The following is a 13520-nucleotide window of genomic DNA, read 5'->3' on the forward strand; positions in this document are numbered from 1 at the left end:
GACCTTGGATATCAACTTGTACAAACCCTCCCTTTAGCCTCCTTTCTGCACAACACGTTTGGCTCTAAGGATGCTGTCCTTCTGCTAGCAGTAAACATAAATTCATCTCATCTTAATTTGAATTGAGTCTAAGTCTTTGTTTTTTCCCAGTGGATTCGAACGCCACAATAGCCCCAAGAGCCTCATGGGCAGAAGTTAGCTCCACTTGCAGTTCTCTCCTTTAGAGCCTAATAGTAAACCCTCTGGCTCTAAGAAGCCCCCTTTCCCCCTACATCACCACCTGCCGAAGCCACTGTCCGTTCTGCACACCACAGTGACTTCTTACATATGCTGCCTCCCTTTGCTACTACTCTGGCCCTCAATCACACAGCAAACAGGGAAAATTTGAAACCCTGAGTCCCATCACACGATTCCTCGGAGCTCAACACCTGCATGAGAGTTCCCTTAGCTTTCACTATAAAAGTCAAAATTCTCCCTGAGATTAGTATGTCTACTTAATCTCACATTTCTGCCCCCTTGCTTAGCTCTGGATGTACATACAGGTCTCTAGATTGAACCAAACCTCTGTGACCCCTTAATCTTGATGTCTGCATGGCTCATAGCCTCCGACCTATATTCAGGGCTGTCAGCAAGCCTCCTGATTTCTACTTACATACACCTGTCCTGTGCTCTGTGCAGCATGTCAGTGTGTTCTTTGCAGGGTCACTACACTGGGATACACGGAGTATATGTTCCTGGAGATCTCATTGACTCCAGAACAGACTGGGGGCGGGTAAGGACAGTGGGTTTCTGAATGATTGACAGGCTGAGCCCTACTTGTTTAGAACTTAATTCCAGAGCTGTCCTGCTTTGGGGCCTTTGTGCAGAGCAGTGAGTCTGCCCTGCTCTTGACCCCTGTCTCTCACCTCTCCCGCACCCCTACAGGGTTCCACCTCCGGCTCTTGGGAGGCTCTCAGGACTTCTTCTGGGTTGTTTTCTTTCCTCGGATGTCAGTGGCACAAGAATGTTTGTTGACTTTGACAGTTTTTCATTTCATTCCTGCTGCCTACAACAATGCCAGTGTTGAAAAGAGGCTTGCTGAACAAGATGGTTCCAGTGATCTGCCCAGGACCCAGCAACCTAGTGTCATTAAAGGTTCAGCCATATCCAGTCCATATCAAGTCCAGCACTGTGCTGGCCGGGATATATCACAGCCTTACCTATGTCTGGACAGGCTAGACTCTATGAATTAGTCTAGTGGGCACCATCTAAACTCAAAAGTCTTACAAAACCTAGGATTGTGGGGTGTGTGTGTGTGTGTGTGTGTGTGTGTGTGTGTGTGTGGTGTGTGTGTGCAGAACTTCTGAGAGATGAGCTGAGGTAAGTCCAGCTGGAAATACTGAATTTGGATTTGTGAAGAGAGATGATTCCAGACTGGTGGGGCAGTGTGACTCACAGAATCTTGGAACGTTAGCATGGAATGTAGACAGGAGAGACACTGTCTGTTCCAAAAAGAATAGAGATCTCTCACCCTGGGGTGGGCAGGGACCTGAAGGGACAGAGTTAAACTAACTGGTGTCAGTTCTCCTAGAGCCTCAAAGGACCTTTGCCTGAGGAGGTGGCATTTGACTCTTAAAGTAGCAGGGGGATTCCTAGGAGCTACAGGGTAAGGACAGGGAATGGGAATGAAGGGCTCAAGTAACTAACTACTTTGACAGTGTAAACTGGGGGTAGCAAGAATTTTGGGAGGTGGTAGGGGCTTCGGGACAGTCCGGGAATACTTGTAAAGACAAGAAACAGCCAAGAAATAGAGGGAACTGGCCAGGCCTTGCAACGCCACTGGGTTGGATGACAGAGTTGAAAACCAAGTCATCGGTATTAAGGACTGGAAACCAGCTAAAGGTGTGTCTACTCATTTGCTGCTAATCCTTAGCTTCGGGTGCTGCGGGCCCACTCTCAAAGCTCTTTTTGGAAAATGCAGACACTTTAACCCAATGTTTTCCTTCAAAGAGAAATTACCTTCAAAGTTAATTCTCTTACTGGGGGTGGGTGGGGCTACTTGATAGATGGCAGGGTTTTTTTTAGGGGGGATCTGTTGCTTTATTTTCTTCTCCTGGATTCTCGTGAATACTGTGGGATACAGCAACCATGGGACCCTCTCCTACAGCTGGGGATGGTGAAAATCAGGACGCACAAAGTGGGGATCATCCAAAAAGAGGGATTGAAGACAAATGATTTGAGGAAAGCCAGGGCAGGAACAGGTCAGCAGACTCTCAGAGGACGCACACAGGGCCAGCAAATGCTGAGGTAGATGACAAAATGAACCAATGCAGGGAGAAAAAGGAGGGACTGGCCAGTCACAGGAAGAGGTTAAAAGTCAGAGTGCCCCAAAGTTGCTTTTCATTTAGCTCCCCAGCTATGCCCCACCCCAGACTACAGTTATCCCTATTTCCCAACTCTGTATCTGCAGAGAGACACATAGAGTGCAAGCTATGACCCCTTACTTCACCATAGGGTACTTCCCAGCTCCTTCTAAAGTCAGCTCCTATCTCCCAATATTCCCATAGACAAACTCCTGTCTCCCATCAAGAGGGAAGGAAGCCTCTGCTCCCATTCTCTCAGCTGTCTATCAGCCTCCCTCACTGCCCAGACTCTTTCTAGATCGGGACACACACCTCAGAGATGCCCTAGGGGATCTCAGTCCTTGTCCACCAAGCGGGGAAGCAATGACTCAAACGTCTCTCTTAGAATGTACACTATAATCGTCCCGTCTACGAAGAACTAAGAAAAGGACCCTTATTTGGGGAGTAATGAAAACTGATGGTGTTTCTAGAAAAAGAAAGCGTCTGGTTCACCAAAAATTTATAACTGAAAGTAGTTAATGGGCTGGGCAGCAGGGTATGGGAATTTTGTTAAGGGGAGGGATAGTGACTTCAAGGAGAGTTCTTAGGCGCCAAGGGTCTCCTCAAAATAGCTTTTGAAAACTGGAAAATTGGTGTGCCTGGGACTCTGGAGTTTAACTCCAAGTCCCAGACTCGAGGAGGTGTCTTGCCCAGCTCTCCAGACACCATTTCCTGGTCCAGAATCAAGTCTGCCTACTCCAGGCAGAGCGCGCGAGCTAGGCACGGATGTGGCATCGTGCCTCTCAGTCCCGAAGTCTCCCCGTTTTCTCAGACGCAGAGTGCGTTGACAAAACTTTGGGGACTGAAGTGATGCTTCTTCAGGGAAACGAAAGTAAAGCGCTCTAAAGTTTCTAGCGCGGGCTCTTTTTGTTTCCCCGCTATCCGCCCAATCTGAATCTGGGCGCTGAGCGAGGGCGGGGCGCAGGAGCCACCTCGGCGGAAACCGCCCCAGGCCGCCAGGGTGGCGGGAGGGGACTGCGAGGGGCAGAGCGCCGACCGGCCCGCCCGTCCGCCCGCGCCCTCCCGCCCAGCGGGGACTGCAGACCTCGAAGCCCGGACGGGCAGCGCGGGCTGGGCGGGGCGCGGCACGCTGAGCGCGGTCTCTGTGCTTCCCACAGGAGGGGAGCCCGTATCGCCGCGCCCGGGCGGCGAGCAATGACCACCTAGGAGGCTGGCGCGAGTGACTAGCTGGACGCGGTGACACGCGGCCATGGAGTCGGACCCCGCGGCGTCGACCGAGGAGCGCGCACCTCCGGGACGGCGGCGGGGGCGTCCTCGAAGAAGGCGCTGGGAGGGCAGAACGCGCACGGTGCGCTCCAACCTGCTACCGCCCCTGGGCACCGAGGATCCAGCGGCCGGAGTCTCCAAGGGGGAGCGTTTGCTAATCCGTGGCTGCACTCAGCACCTGGTCGACAACCGCCTCAAGACCACCAAGTACACGCTGCTGTCCTTCTTGCCCAAGAACCTCTTCGAGCAGTTCCACCGCCTGGCCAACGTGTACTTCGTCTTCATCGCTCTGCTCAACTTTGTACCAGCGGTGAACGCCTTCCAGCCGGGCCTGGCACTGGCTCCTGTTCTGTTCATACTGGCGGTCACAGCCATCAAGGACCTGTGGGAGGACTATAGCCGTCACCGTTCAGACCACGAAATCAACAACCTGGGCTGCCTTGTTTACAGCAGGTGAGCCTCTCTTGTCCACGTGGCTTCGAGCACCTCTGGGATGTTGGTGTGGGGTGTGATGTGCGCGAGACCGGGGTGGCCCAAGGAGCAGCCTGGGCCCTGTGAAGTCATTTAACCTCAAAGGTGCCTCGGCGCCCTAGATGCAGGGGGCCGCAAGGGGTTCCCCATCCCAAACTAGCACTTAACCCTTTAGCTTCTAAGCCAAAACAAACCCATGGTTGGCATCTGGGCAGCCTCATCCCCAACTGCTTCTACCTTGTGCCTAGATGTGATCACCTGAAGTCCGGTCCTCAGTCTTTAGCCAGCCACCCTGGTGTTTAACACACAGGAATATACAGCTCCAGCTTAAATAAGAGCTGTCTTGGGATGAAAAGTTCTGATACACCTGGCATAGATCGGATTGAAGGTCCGGGGCACAAACAAGAATCCGTCCACTTAAGTGAACTGTGATTTGGCCACAGACTGAGTACCATTTGTTAGTCTCCTGGCTATTTCTCCCTGCCCCTCCCGCTCCCCTACCTCCTCTCTCCTTTTCCTTTCTTGTCTTTCTCCTCCCCTTTTCCTCAGTGTTTTTGAGATAGCTCTGTATGTAGCCCAGACTGTTACTGAGCTGGTGATGATCTTCTTACCTCAGTGTTGGGCTTATAGTCCTGAGCGACCACACTGGTCAGTTTTCTTTCTCTGTGTAGTCCTGGCTGTCCTGGAACTCATTCTGTAGACCAGGCTGGCCTCTAACTCGGAGAGTCCCCTGCCTCTGCCTCCTGAGTGCTGGGCTTAAAGGCATGTGCTACCACCACCACCAGGCTCCGGCTGGTTTTCTTAATAAGAATTTTGTTTCCAGATGGAAAGGGGCCTTGGGGGGCAGAGTTGCTTCCAGGTTGGTGACAGGGAGTTAACCTTCCAGTGGAAGTCTCCTACCTTTCTGTTCTCACACCTTAAGCCTGGGATGTCAGCCAGGGTTTCCTGGGGCACCATCCCCCTTTATTCCCATCCACATAGAGGTAGGTCATCTTGGAGCTCTGTACCCAGTAACTGAGGAAAGTGATGGCGAAATCTTTAAAGCTCTGTTCAACATTTCTTTCTGACTCGCCTAGGCCAACTTGAATCTTTTCACTGCCCGGGCAGTGTTGAAGTTCAGAGAAGCTCAGTCCCTTGCAGCTACTGCGGAGGGAGTAGTGCTGGGGCTCCAACAGGTTTCCCATCGTCCTATGCTTATGCTTTTCAAACTTCCTGTAAGAACTACTGGGGAGTTTGTTAAAGTATCAGATTCAAACATGTTAGACTCCACAGGTCTTGGAAGAGACCTAGGAATGAGTACGAAGTAGCAAAAAAGGGTTTCTCTGTGTCTTTGGAGCCTGCCCTGGAACTCACTCTGTAGACCAGGCTGGTCTCACAGAGATCTGCCTGCCTCTGCCTCCCAAATGCTAGGATTAAAGGCATGCGCCACCACCACCACCAGGCAAAGAATGTGATTCTTATGTGATGGCCCACATTTGAGTAACACCCCCTTGCTTGCCCTGGAAAGATGCTCACTGGACAGCCACCCGACATGGTGATGTGAATGGCAAGGGCTGTGGAATTTCCTGAGTCCTGCTCACCAGAAGCCTTAGCAAGGGAGTGGGAAATCTTTAGTACAAAAGCCCACAGTGTCTCCAGCTCCTGTTGGTCATGTATCTGTCCTTGCACACTTGAAGTCGGGACTTTAGCTTGTCTCTGAGTCTGTGTACACGGAGTTCCCATTTCCACCCAGCCGAACACTCTGGTAGCTTCCTTTGCAGAAATGCTTAAGTTTTAGGAAATAGTTTAATTTCAGTTGACTAAGTGCTGCCTGTGTGTGAATTGGTCCTTGATCACAGCCCCGTCCAATGGATGAAATCTGAGGCAGGAATCTGGCACCGTGAAACTATATCCACCTAAATTTAGGTTTCCAGTTTGTTGATGAGCATCCAGTATAGCCTCCAGAGAGGACTATGATATTCCCAGCCCTCCCTACCTCTAAGCTAAATTCTTGAATGGTTTCCCTTGGAGCGAATAGCCCTGCCACCATGGAAGCCCCCTGGGAAGTTAGTGGGCTTGCGAAGATGATATCTCACCTTCCTCTCTGACCTCATCACCAACCCAATGCAAAAATTGCCATCGCACCTCCCCCCTTCCCAGCTGTGAGAAGGGCACTTAACCTAATGTCCCACTTCTCTTTCTTGTTGTGGGAGGGCAGGTTAAATTCTTCCTTTCCCAGAAGCCTGAGATTGATGTTATCAGGCCCTTGGGGTAAAAGGAAGTAGAAGCTGGGTTCCATCCCTGAGAGAAGCCCGAAGCTGGGCTTCTGGGCCCTGGTTTGCTGAGTGACTATCAGGAGACACCCCTTAGGGAAGACAGGTAAGAGCCTGGGACTACCGTGTGACCAGAAGGGTGCAGGAAGAATTGGTGCTGCAGGTTAGGGATGGACGTGAGCTTTGACCCATGGGACACTGCACTGAGGGAGCCAGGAAGAAACCTGTCAGGTCAGTCTGGCTAGTGCTCTTATGAGCGCAGCAAACCACAGGCCACCGTGAAATGTTGAGGTCTGGCCTGTCTTGTGCCTGTTCCAGGTGCCGTCCCTTCAGTTACAGTGTGAAGGAGGTATTTATTCAATCAGAGTAGCTTTGTTTGTTTGAGGTGGGTGGTCTCAGCCTGGTGCTTAGGCTGGCCATGACTCCTGGGCTCAAGTATCCCCTCTGCCTCAGTCACCAAGTAGCTGGGACTATAGTGGAGAGCCAGTATGTTGTTTAAAAGCATGAGAGCTCTTCCCAGGGACCCTGTCCTCAAAGGTGGATTAATGACATGTGACTCTGTGTATGTTTTTGTGTATGTCTGCTCCCCAGTGACAGACTTTTGAGTGCCTGCCTTGCTCTGAGGATCCTCTGTGGCACTTGTCAAGTTCAATTCCGGAAACCTTGCATCTCTCTTCCTAGGCATCTTGCATGCATATTTCTAGGCAAAGCATCCTAAGCAGCTGTCATCAGCCTCTGTTCTTGTTCTGAATACATCCCATCCTCCAGAGGTTTGCAGACTCAAGAAAGTTCTCCTGAGCCACACCAGTAGGCTGGAGAAATATCTGTCTCTAGGCCAGGGGTTGATTGTCTTAAGCTGGCTAGCACCACTGTTATGTTGTGATGGCAATCTACAGTAGAAGTGTACTGATGTGGGATTATCCTCTTTATGCTATGAATATGTTTTATTATCATTGGTTCATAAAGAAGCTGCTTTGGCCTATGGCAGAACAGAATATAGTAAGTGATATATAATATAAATGATTATATGTAGGATATATATATCATATGTATATAGTAACTGATATAAGTGACAATAATATAAGTGATTAATAATCACAGTCAATCTCTTTCCTAAAGAGAAGGGGGATGGTAATATGATATAATAATGAGTACTTTACATTGATATGGACTTTGGTTTGTTGGTACGAATTTAAGGTCAATTTTGTTATATGTATATTTCCATTCTTGTGTAAGGTATGCTTATACAGCTCATTTAAAATGTGATGTATACTTTAAAATTATGGATTAATAGTCATTTTTAATAGTCAAACTGCAGTCACGTGAGGTTTTCTAGATGCACAGAGATAGATTTCAGATGGATAGGTAGTCTTCAAACCTTTCAAAGACCTACAAGAATATGACATTTAAAATGTTTTAAGGACATAGACTTTTCTCAACAGTGAAACATGTCTCCTTCTGGCAGTGCCAATTACTTTAGAGAGGTTAATTCTCTTAAGAATTAACTCATTATGAAATTTGCCTTCAATGTGACAAGGCTAAACATTTGGGCAAGAAACTGCTCTTGCCTGTCCTGCTTGATGACATACTGGGTAAACTGGACATGCAAGACTCACATAAAAATGACTGGATTTGCCAAAAGAAGATAAAACAGTCTTTCAGGGTTCCCGCTTCACGAAAGTGTCTGCCAGACATTCTGCAGGACACAGAAGAAAGTGACTGACAAACTGCTAATCTAGGCAAAAGAATCTTTCAAATTTCCTGCTTCATGGAAATGTCTGCCAGATACTATGGGTCATTAGGCTGAAGATGGATGCCCCAATGTTACAGATGAACTTTGGGTGACTGTTCAGCAGTGAGATGTCTCTGCTATTTCTAGAGTTTTGGAAGTTGCTTACAATGCACTTCCTGTTTACTTAGGTAATATTATGTCCTTCTGGGATCTTTGATGGAGTTGAAGACAGATAGTTAAAGTTTTCCTTAGTTATGAGAAAAGATAAATTAGATATGAAACTTTTAGACTCACAAAGATAAAATAGATAATAGAATATTTTCTTTAACTTTGCTGGATACAAATAGACTAAATATCGTAAGTGTAATTCTTGCTTGATACCTATTTTGCTATATGCAATTTTACTATGTTAAAGTTAAAACCTTTTTTATTTAGACAGAAAAGAAGAGATGATGTGGGATTCCCTTCTGTATGTTGTGAATATGTTTCATTACCATTGGTTAATAAAGAAGCTGCTTTGGCCTATGGCAGGGCAGAATAGAGCCAGGCAGGCAATCCAAGCAGAGATAGAGAGGGAAAGAAGGCAAAGTCAGGCAGACACCATGTAGCCACCCAAGAAGCAAGAGACAACAAACCACAAGCCTCGTGGTAAGATATAAAATAATAGAAATGTGTTATTTTAAGATGTAAGAGTTAGTTAATAAAAAGCCTGAGCTAACAAGCCAAACAGTGTTGCAATTACTATAGTTTCTGTGTGATTATTCAGGTCTGGGCAGCTGGGAACAAAAGAGCAGTCTTCATTTACAGTACAGCAGAAATTATGTGGGTACCAATAACAATGCATACAGTGGTCCCTTATGTAAAGTGTGGAGTTATTTCAAACCTTCACACATTGTCCTGGATACTCTAAGTCAACCCTAGGTGACTTGATACCTGATATATTGGAAACACTTGGTAAAGAGTTGTTCTTTTGTATTGTTTAGGCAACAAGGACTAGAAAGGGATCCACGGACATATTTTTAGTTCAGTGTTGGTTGAGGTCTTGGGTGTAGAATCTGCAGGTGTTAATTTAAAAAGAGGGAATTGAAGAGAGAGACCAAAGTCAGAAAGAAAGTGAGGCTTTTTCTGACCTTCAGTAGGACCATGTTTATTCATAGAGAAGGGGCGTCTTATCACCCTGTGTGCAGATGGCCAAAATGCCTACAGCGGAAGATGAGAGGTGGTCCCTTATGGGGCAGCAATCTTGGAAGTGTGTCCTTCAGCAGGGAACTGCCATTCCTATGGGGGCATATAAAAATGCAGGACAGGGGTGTTATAGCTGTTTTCTGATGGGAGGGTCTTTGTTGAAGTGGGTAGTTCTGGGTCCATCGAATAGGTTGTCCTCTGGTCATGCAATTGTGGGAGAGTCTTAACTTGATCCACTGTGAGGGGTCAGGTGGTTGCTGTCCTACATTCCTGGTGAGGCTTGGGAAATAATTATTAGAGGATTATAAGTGGGTGATTTGCTTATAGAGTAAAACAGCGATTTCCCAGGAAGATTGAGGCATAGGGAGAAGCAGAGGTGGGAGAAGGTGGGCATAGAGTTGATTCAAGGTGATAGTGACGAGCCTCATCGCCAGGACTGCTGCACCAAACCGAGCTAACCGAAGTAGCAGGGAGCTACAGAGCACCAGAAAGAGGAACGGGAATAAACAGAGGACTAGTTTAAAGAACTGTATCTGGCTCAGGGTAATAAGGATGAAAGTCTCTTTTAGGCAGAGTTTCTCCAGAACATCTAAAAAGTCTTTTTGCAGATGTATCTGGAATAAATAGAGCTGTTGTGGGGCGAGAGCATTGGAAAATTTTGTCTGAGTGTAGGCTCAAGTTCAGTCAGTAAAATATTTAATAGCCAGGGTGAAAACTAGGTATGAGGATATGAAGGAGGAAAGCGAGTCAAGAGTGGTAGGGACCAGAGGAAATTTTTCTAGTCTCTGTATCTCTAGGCTTCGTTTCGAGCCAGTTAGAATTTGTTGGCCTGGAAGCAGTATTGTTTGAGGAGGACATAGATCCCATCCTTGGCAGCAGTCAGATCTAATCCTTTTTGAATTTGGAGTGTTGAAGGCAACAGTCCAGGAGTCGAGCTGGTCCTGAAAGATGTTAAGCTGGTCTGAGTTGGTGATACCAGGGAGGCGAACTGATGCAAAGGAGGCTTCAGTCTAGCCTCTTTAGTAACAGTGTCCATAGTGACAAGAAGAGGGATGAGTTGGATGGGCCATGCCTCATCAGGCCCCTTTAAAGATCATCCAAATTGCTTTTAGGGGTTTGAGGGTTTCGATCTCTTGGGAACTGCTTCAAGGCTACTAACAGAAGGGCAGCAGTTAGAGTGCCTCAGAAGAGGGTCGCCTCTTCCCCAGGATAAGACTTAACAGTTGTCATAGAAATAGAGCCTAAGTCAGGAGGCAATAATTGTCCCCATCATTATGGGCGAATATTCAGAGACAAAGAGACATGAGGAAAACATACACATCAAAATTATCATGATTTAAATTCAGTTCTACAACTGCCTGGACCTACCTGTTTGTTTACATCAGACTTCTGCTTAAGGAACAAGCACCTGGAAGCTTTGTCAGATAAAGTCAGCATCCAAGGAATGCATCTGAGCAGAAAAAGTATCTAAGTGATTATCCTTGCTGAGCAGAAAGTATCTAAGTAGTATTCATTGCTTTCACATATGATGAACATCATATATTTGCTTTAAATATTTACAAATATTAACAATGCCAGCTATTACTTAATATTTAAAATGCTTTGATAAGCTAATTTTTTAAAAATTCGGAACTGTTACCTTAAATGAACATGTCTAATATCTGAAAATATGACAATACATATGTTGCTAACATCATTGTTATTCCTATACCCCAAGGTTATATGGCAAATACATTTTATGTCAGACTGTGTAGTGACAGTTTAATTCTAAGTTGTATTCCCCCCAAAAGAAATGATTTTCAATTTCCAGTGTAAAAACATAACTCTGATCGATAGTGACTGTCTCGTCTCTTTGCTAGAACACTCTAGAACATCCCAAGTTACTACCTAAGTCAGCAAGTGCCATGTCAAGAGTCATATTTTTTTTACATTTTCTAAAATTAACCTTACTAATAGAACCCTTTAAAAATTGCTACATTCCCATCCCATACTCTCAGCCAACAGATGAAAGATGAAAGTAGTCCGTCATATCAAATCAGTAATAAATAATTTATAGTCTAGACTGAATTAACAAACAAGAAAGGCTAAAGCCAGCTCTTTGCTCCTTTTGCCCATGGACAAATTCCTAGGTCCCCACGTACTGACAGCAGTCAGCTTATTTCTTACTTTCAGTCTTTTAAAAAATAGACGTAATTTGTAAAACGCAAACTAAATTAACAAGTATTGACTTTTGGAATTTTGCTTAGAAAACATCTAAAAGGATCACGGCCAAAGCCTGTGCGCTCTTTGAATCGTTTATTACTCTCCAGATCAAAGCAATCCTCAGAGACATCGCTTGAGAAGTCTGGATACATTTCCCTAGCTGCGATTGTCCTATCCAAGTGTCTGATATCCTCCTCTGATGGAGGAGCATGGATGGCTACGGTGTAGTCCTCGAGATTACCCTCCGCTAAGAGGAAAAACTGAATGCCAGGGTCAAGGGCATTACAAGTTGAACTGTCACTCAGGTCCCATACCAGTCGGGTGGTAGCTTAGGTACAAGGTTTTCCTGTTCACAGCAGCCTCATGTGCTGGTTTGGGAGGCATTGAGGGCCGAGAAATTGCTGTTTGCCTCTCTGTAGTTTGAGCCATTTAGGATGGGGGATTCTGAAGTCTTTCGTTGTACAAGAGAATCCATTCTCCTGTCATGTGAGATGTGAGGAGTAATTCATCTTTAGATAAGGACAAGGTTTTTCCTGGTCTGGCCTACATGGCTAGAGCTGGTCAGGCCTGTGCCGCCTGAGGCAGAAGCAGTAGGCTTCTGGCAGGCCTTATTTCCCTACACTTGTCCTGTAATGAGACTGTCAAGCAATGTACTTTGGTGGGATGGGGCTCCATCCAAGATAACTTGTGGTGCACCCACGGGAACTGCTTGAATTTGGGGGTGTCCTGCCATGCAAGTGTATTGTAAATTTAACCCACTTACTCAAGCATTTATTTCTTTATAACCAATTTTTAAAAGGTATCGGTTTGAATTTTGAATATTGTTTTACACTAAGGAACTTCAAATTGACATTAAACTTGTTTTGACTTACTTGTTTCAGGCTTGACTTTGACCACATATACAGACTACTATATGATTGGTGATAACAGAAGAATAAAAATCGGGAATAAAAATTAGTCTCTCTCCCCAAACTCATCTATTTTTTCAGAGGTACTTTCTTGCTGAAGGACTACACTTCCCAGATTCCCTTGTGATTACCGAAGTCATTTCTGGTCCCGTATAAGGGGCCACCTCTTGTCTTTCCCTTCATTGTGAATGAACATGGTCCTATCTAAGGTGGGACCAAACCTCTCTTTCTTTCTTACTTCCATCTCTCTACAGCCGCCTTTTTAAAATCAGTCTAACACACTGGAGACAGCATTCTCATCCCTTCATCTGTGGGCACTGTAGAAGCCAGCCATGAGAAGCTAGGCACCAGGTACTGATAGGCTAACCTGGGGCAGCCATGCCTGAAGTCGAGTGTATAGTAGATGGGCTCCCCTGCATGTGAAACCCTGGCGCTTGGGCCCCCTCTCCCTCATACCCTACCTAATTTATCACATTCCTTCACCCTACTCGAGTTATCTTGTTTTTCCTGCTACAGGGGATTAAACCAAGTCTCACACATCCTAAGGGCTTGTTCTACAACTAGGACACGCTTGTGTTTGATTTTATCTTCCGTCTGTTGCATGGTGTATTGACATACACTTCGCCCTGACTCTTCTGGGCACCCGGTGTGGATCTGATGGGATGTCTTCCGATCACTAATTGGGAAAACAGTCTGGAATTCTATCTAGTTGTCTGCCTGTCTGTCTGTCCTTCTGTCCTCCCATCCACCCATCTACCCACCCCGGAATTACTCTCTTCCATTTCCTTTATTCTCTGTTGCTCCAGGGAGCCAGGATCACCTCTGACCTGTACACCCCAAGCTTCATGGTTTGTTATTTCAGGAGAATTGAGACAGGGATGCTTTCCTAACCAAAACCTCCAAATGTTTTTTCTTTTCTTCCATGATGCTCCACGTCTTGCCCTCCTGCTCCTCTTCTCCCTTTGTGTGTCTTCCTTTTCCTTTCCTGGTGAGCCTGCCTCTTCCTCTCCAGAGCTTTGAATCCCTGGGCCACAGTCCCCCACCTTCTATCCCCCAATCCTACCCCCAAGGATACCTGCCATAATTTACCTTTTGAAAAGGAGACAGTAGGGTGGGTGTAGTTTGGGGTTTTTTGACTGGGCGGAAGTAGCTTTGTCTTAAT

At 46.4% G+C, this 13520-nt stretch overlaps 1 protein-coding gene across 2 annotated transcripts in view; it reads left to right on the plus strand.

The window, feature by feature from the left end:
• The first annotated feature begins 3397 nt into the window (after nt 1-3397).
• Nucleotides 3398-13520, plus strand: part of Atp10a (ATPase phospholipid transporting 10A (putative)) — a 163498-nt gene continuing 153375 nt past the window's right edge. Inside the window, exon 1 of one of the 2 annotated variants that reach the window (XM_048434731.3) lies at nt 3398-4061. In XM_048434731.3, the coding sequence (XP_048290688.3) occupies nt 3592-4061 (470 nt within the window). In that variant the 5' untranslated portion in view covers nt 3398-3591. The remainder of the gene's footprint in view (nt 4062-13520) is intronic. The other variant, XM_048434730.3, reaches the window with a different exon arrangement.

This window comes from Myodes glareolus, chromosome 24 (assembly GCF_982192425.1).
Source record: "Myodes glareolus chromosome 24, mMyoGla1.1, whole genome shotgun sequence".
NCBI lineage: Eukaryota > Metazoa > Chordata > Mammalia > Rodentia > Cricetidae > Myodes > Myodes glareolus.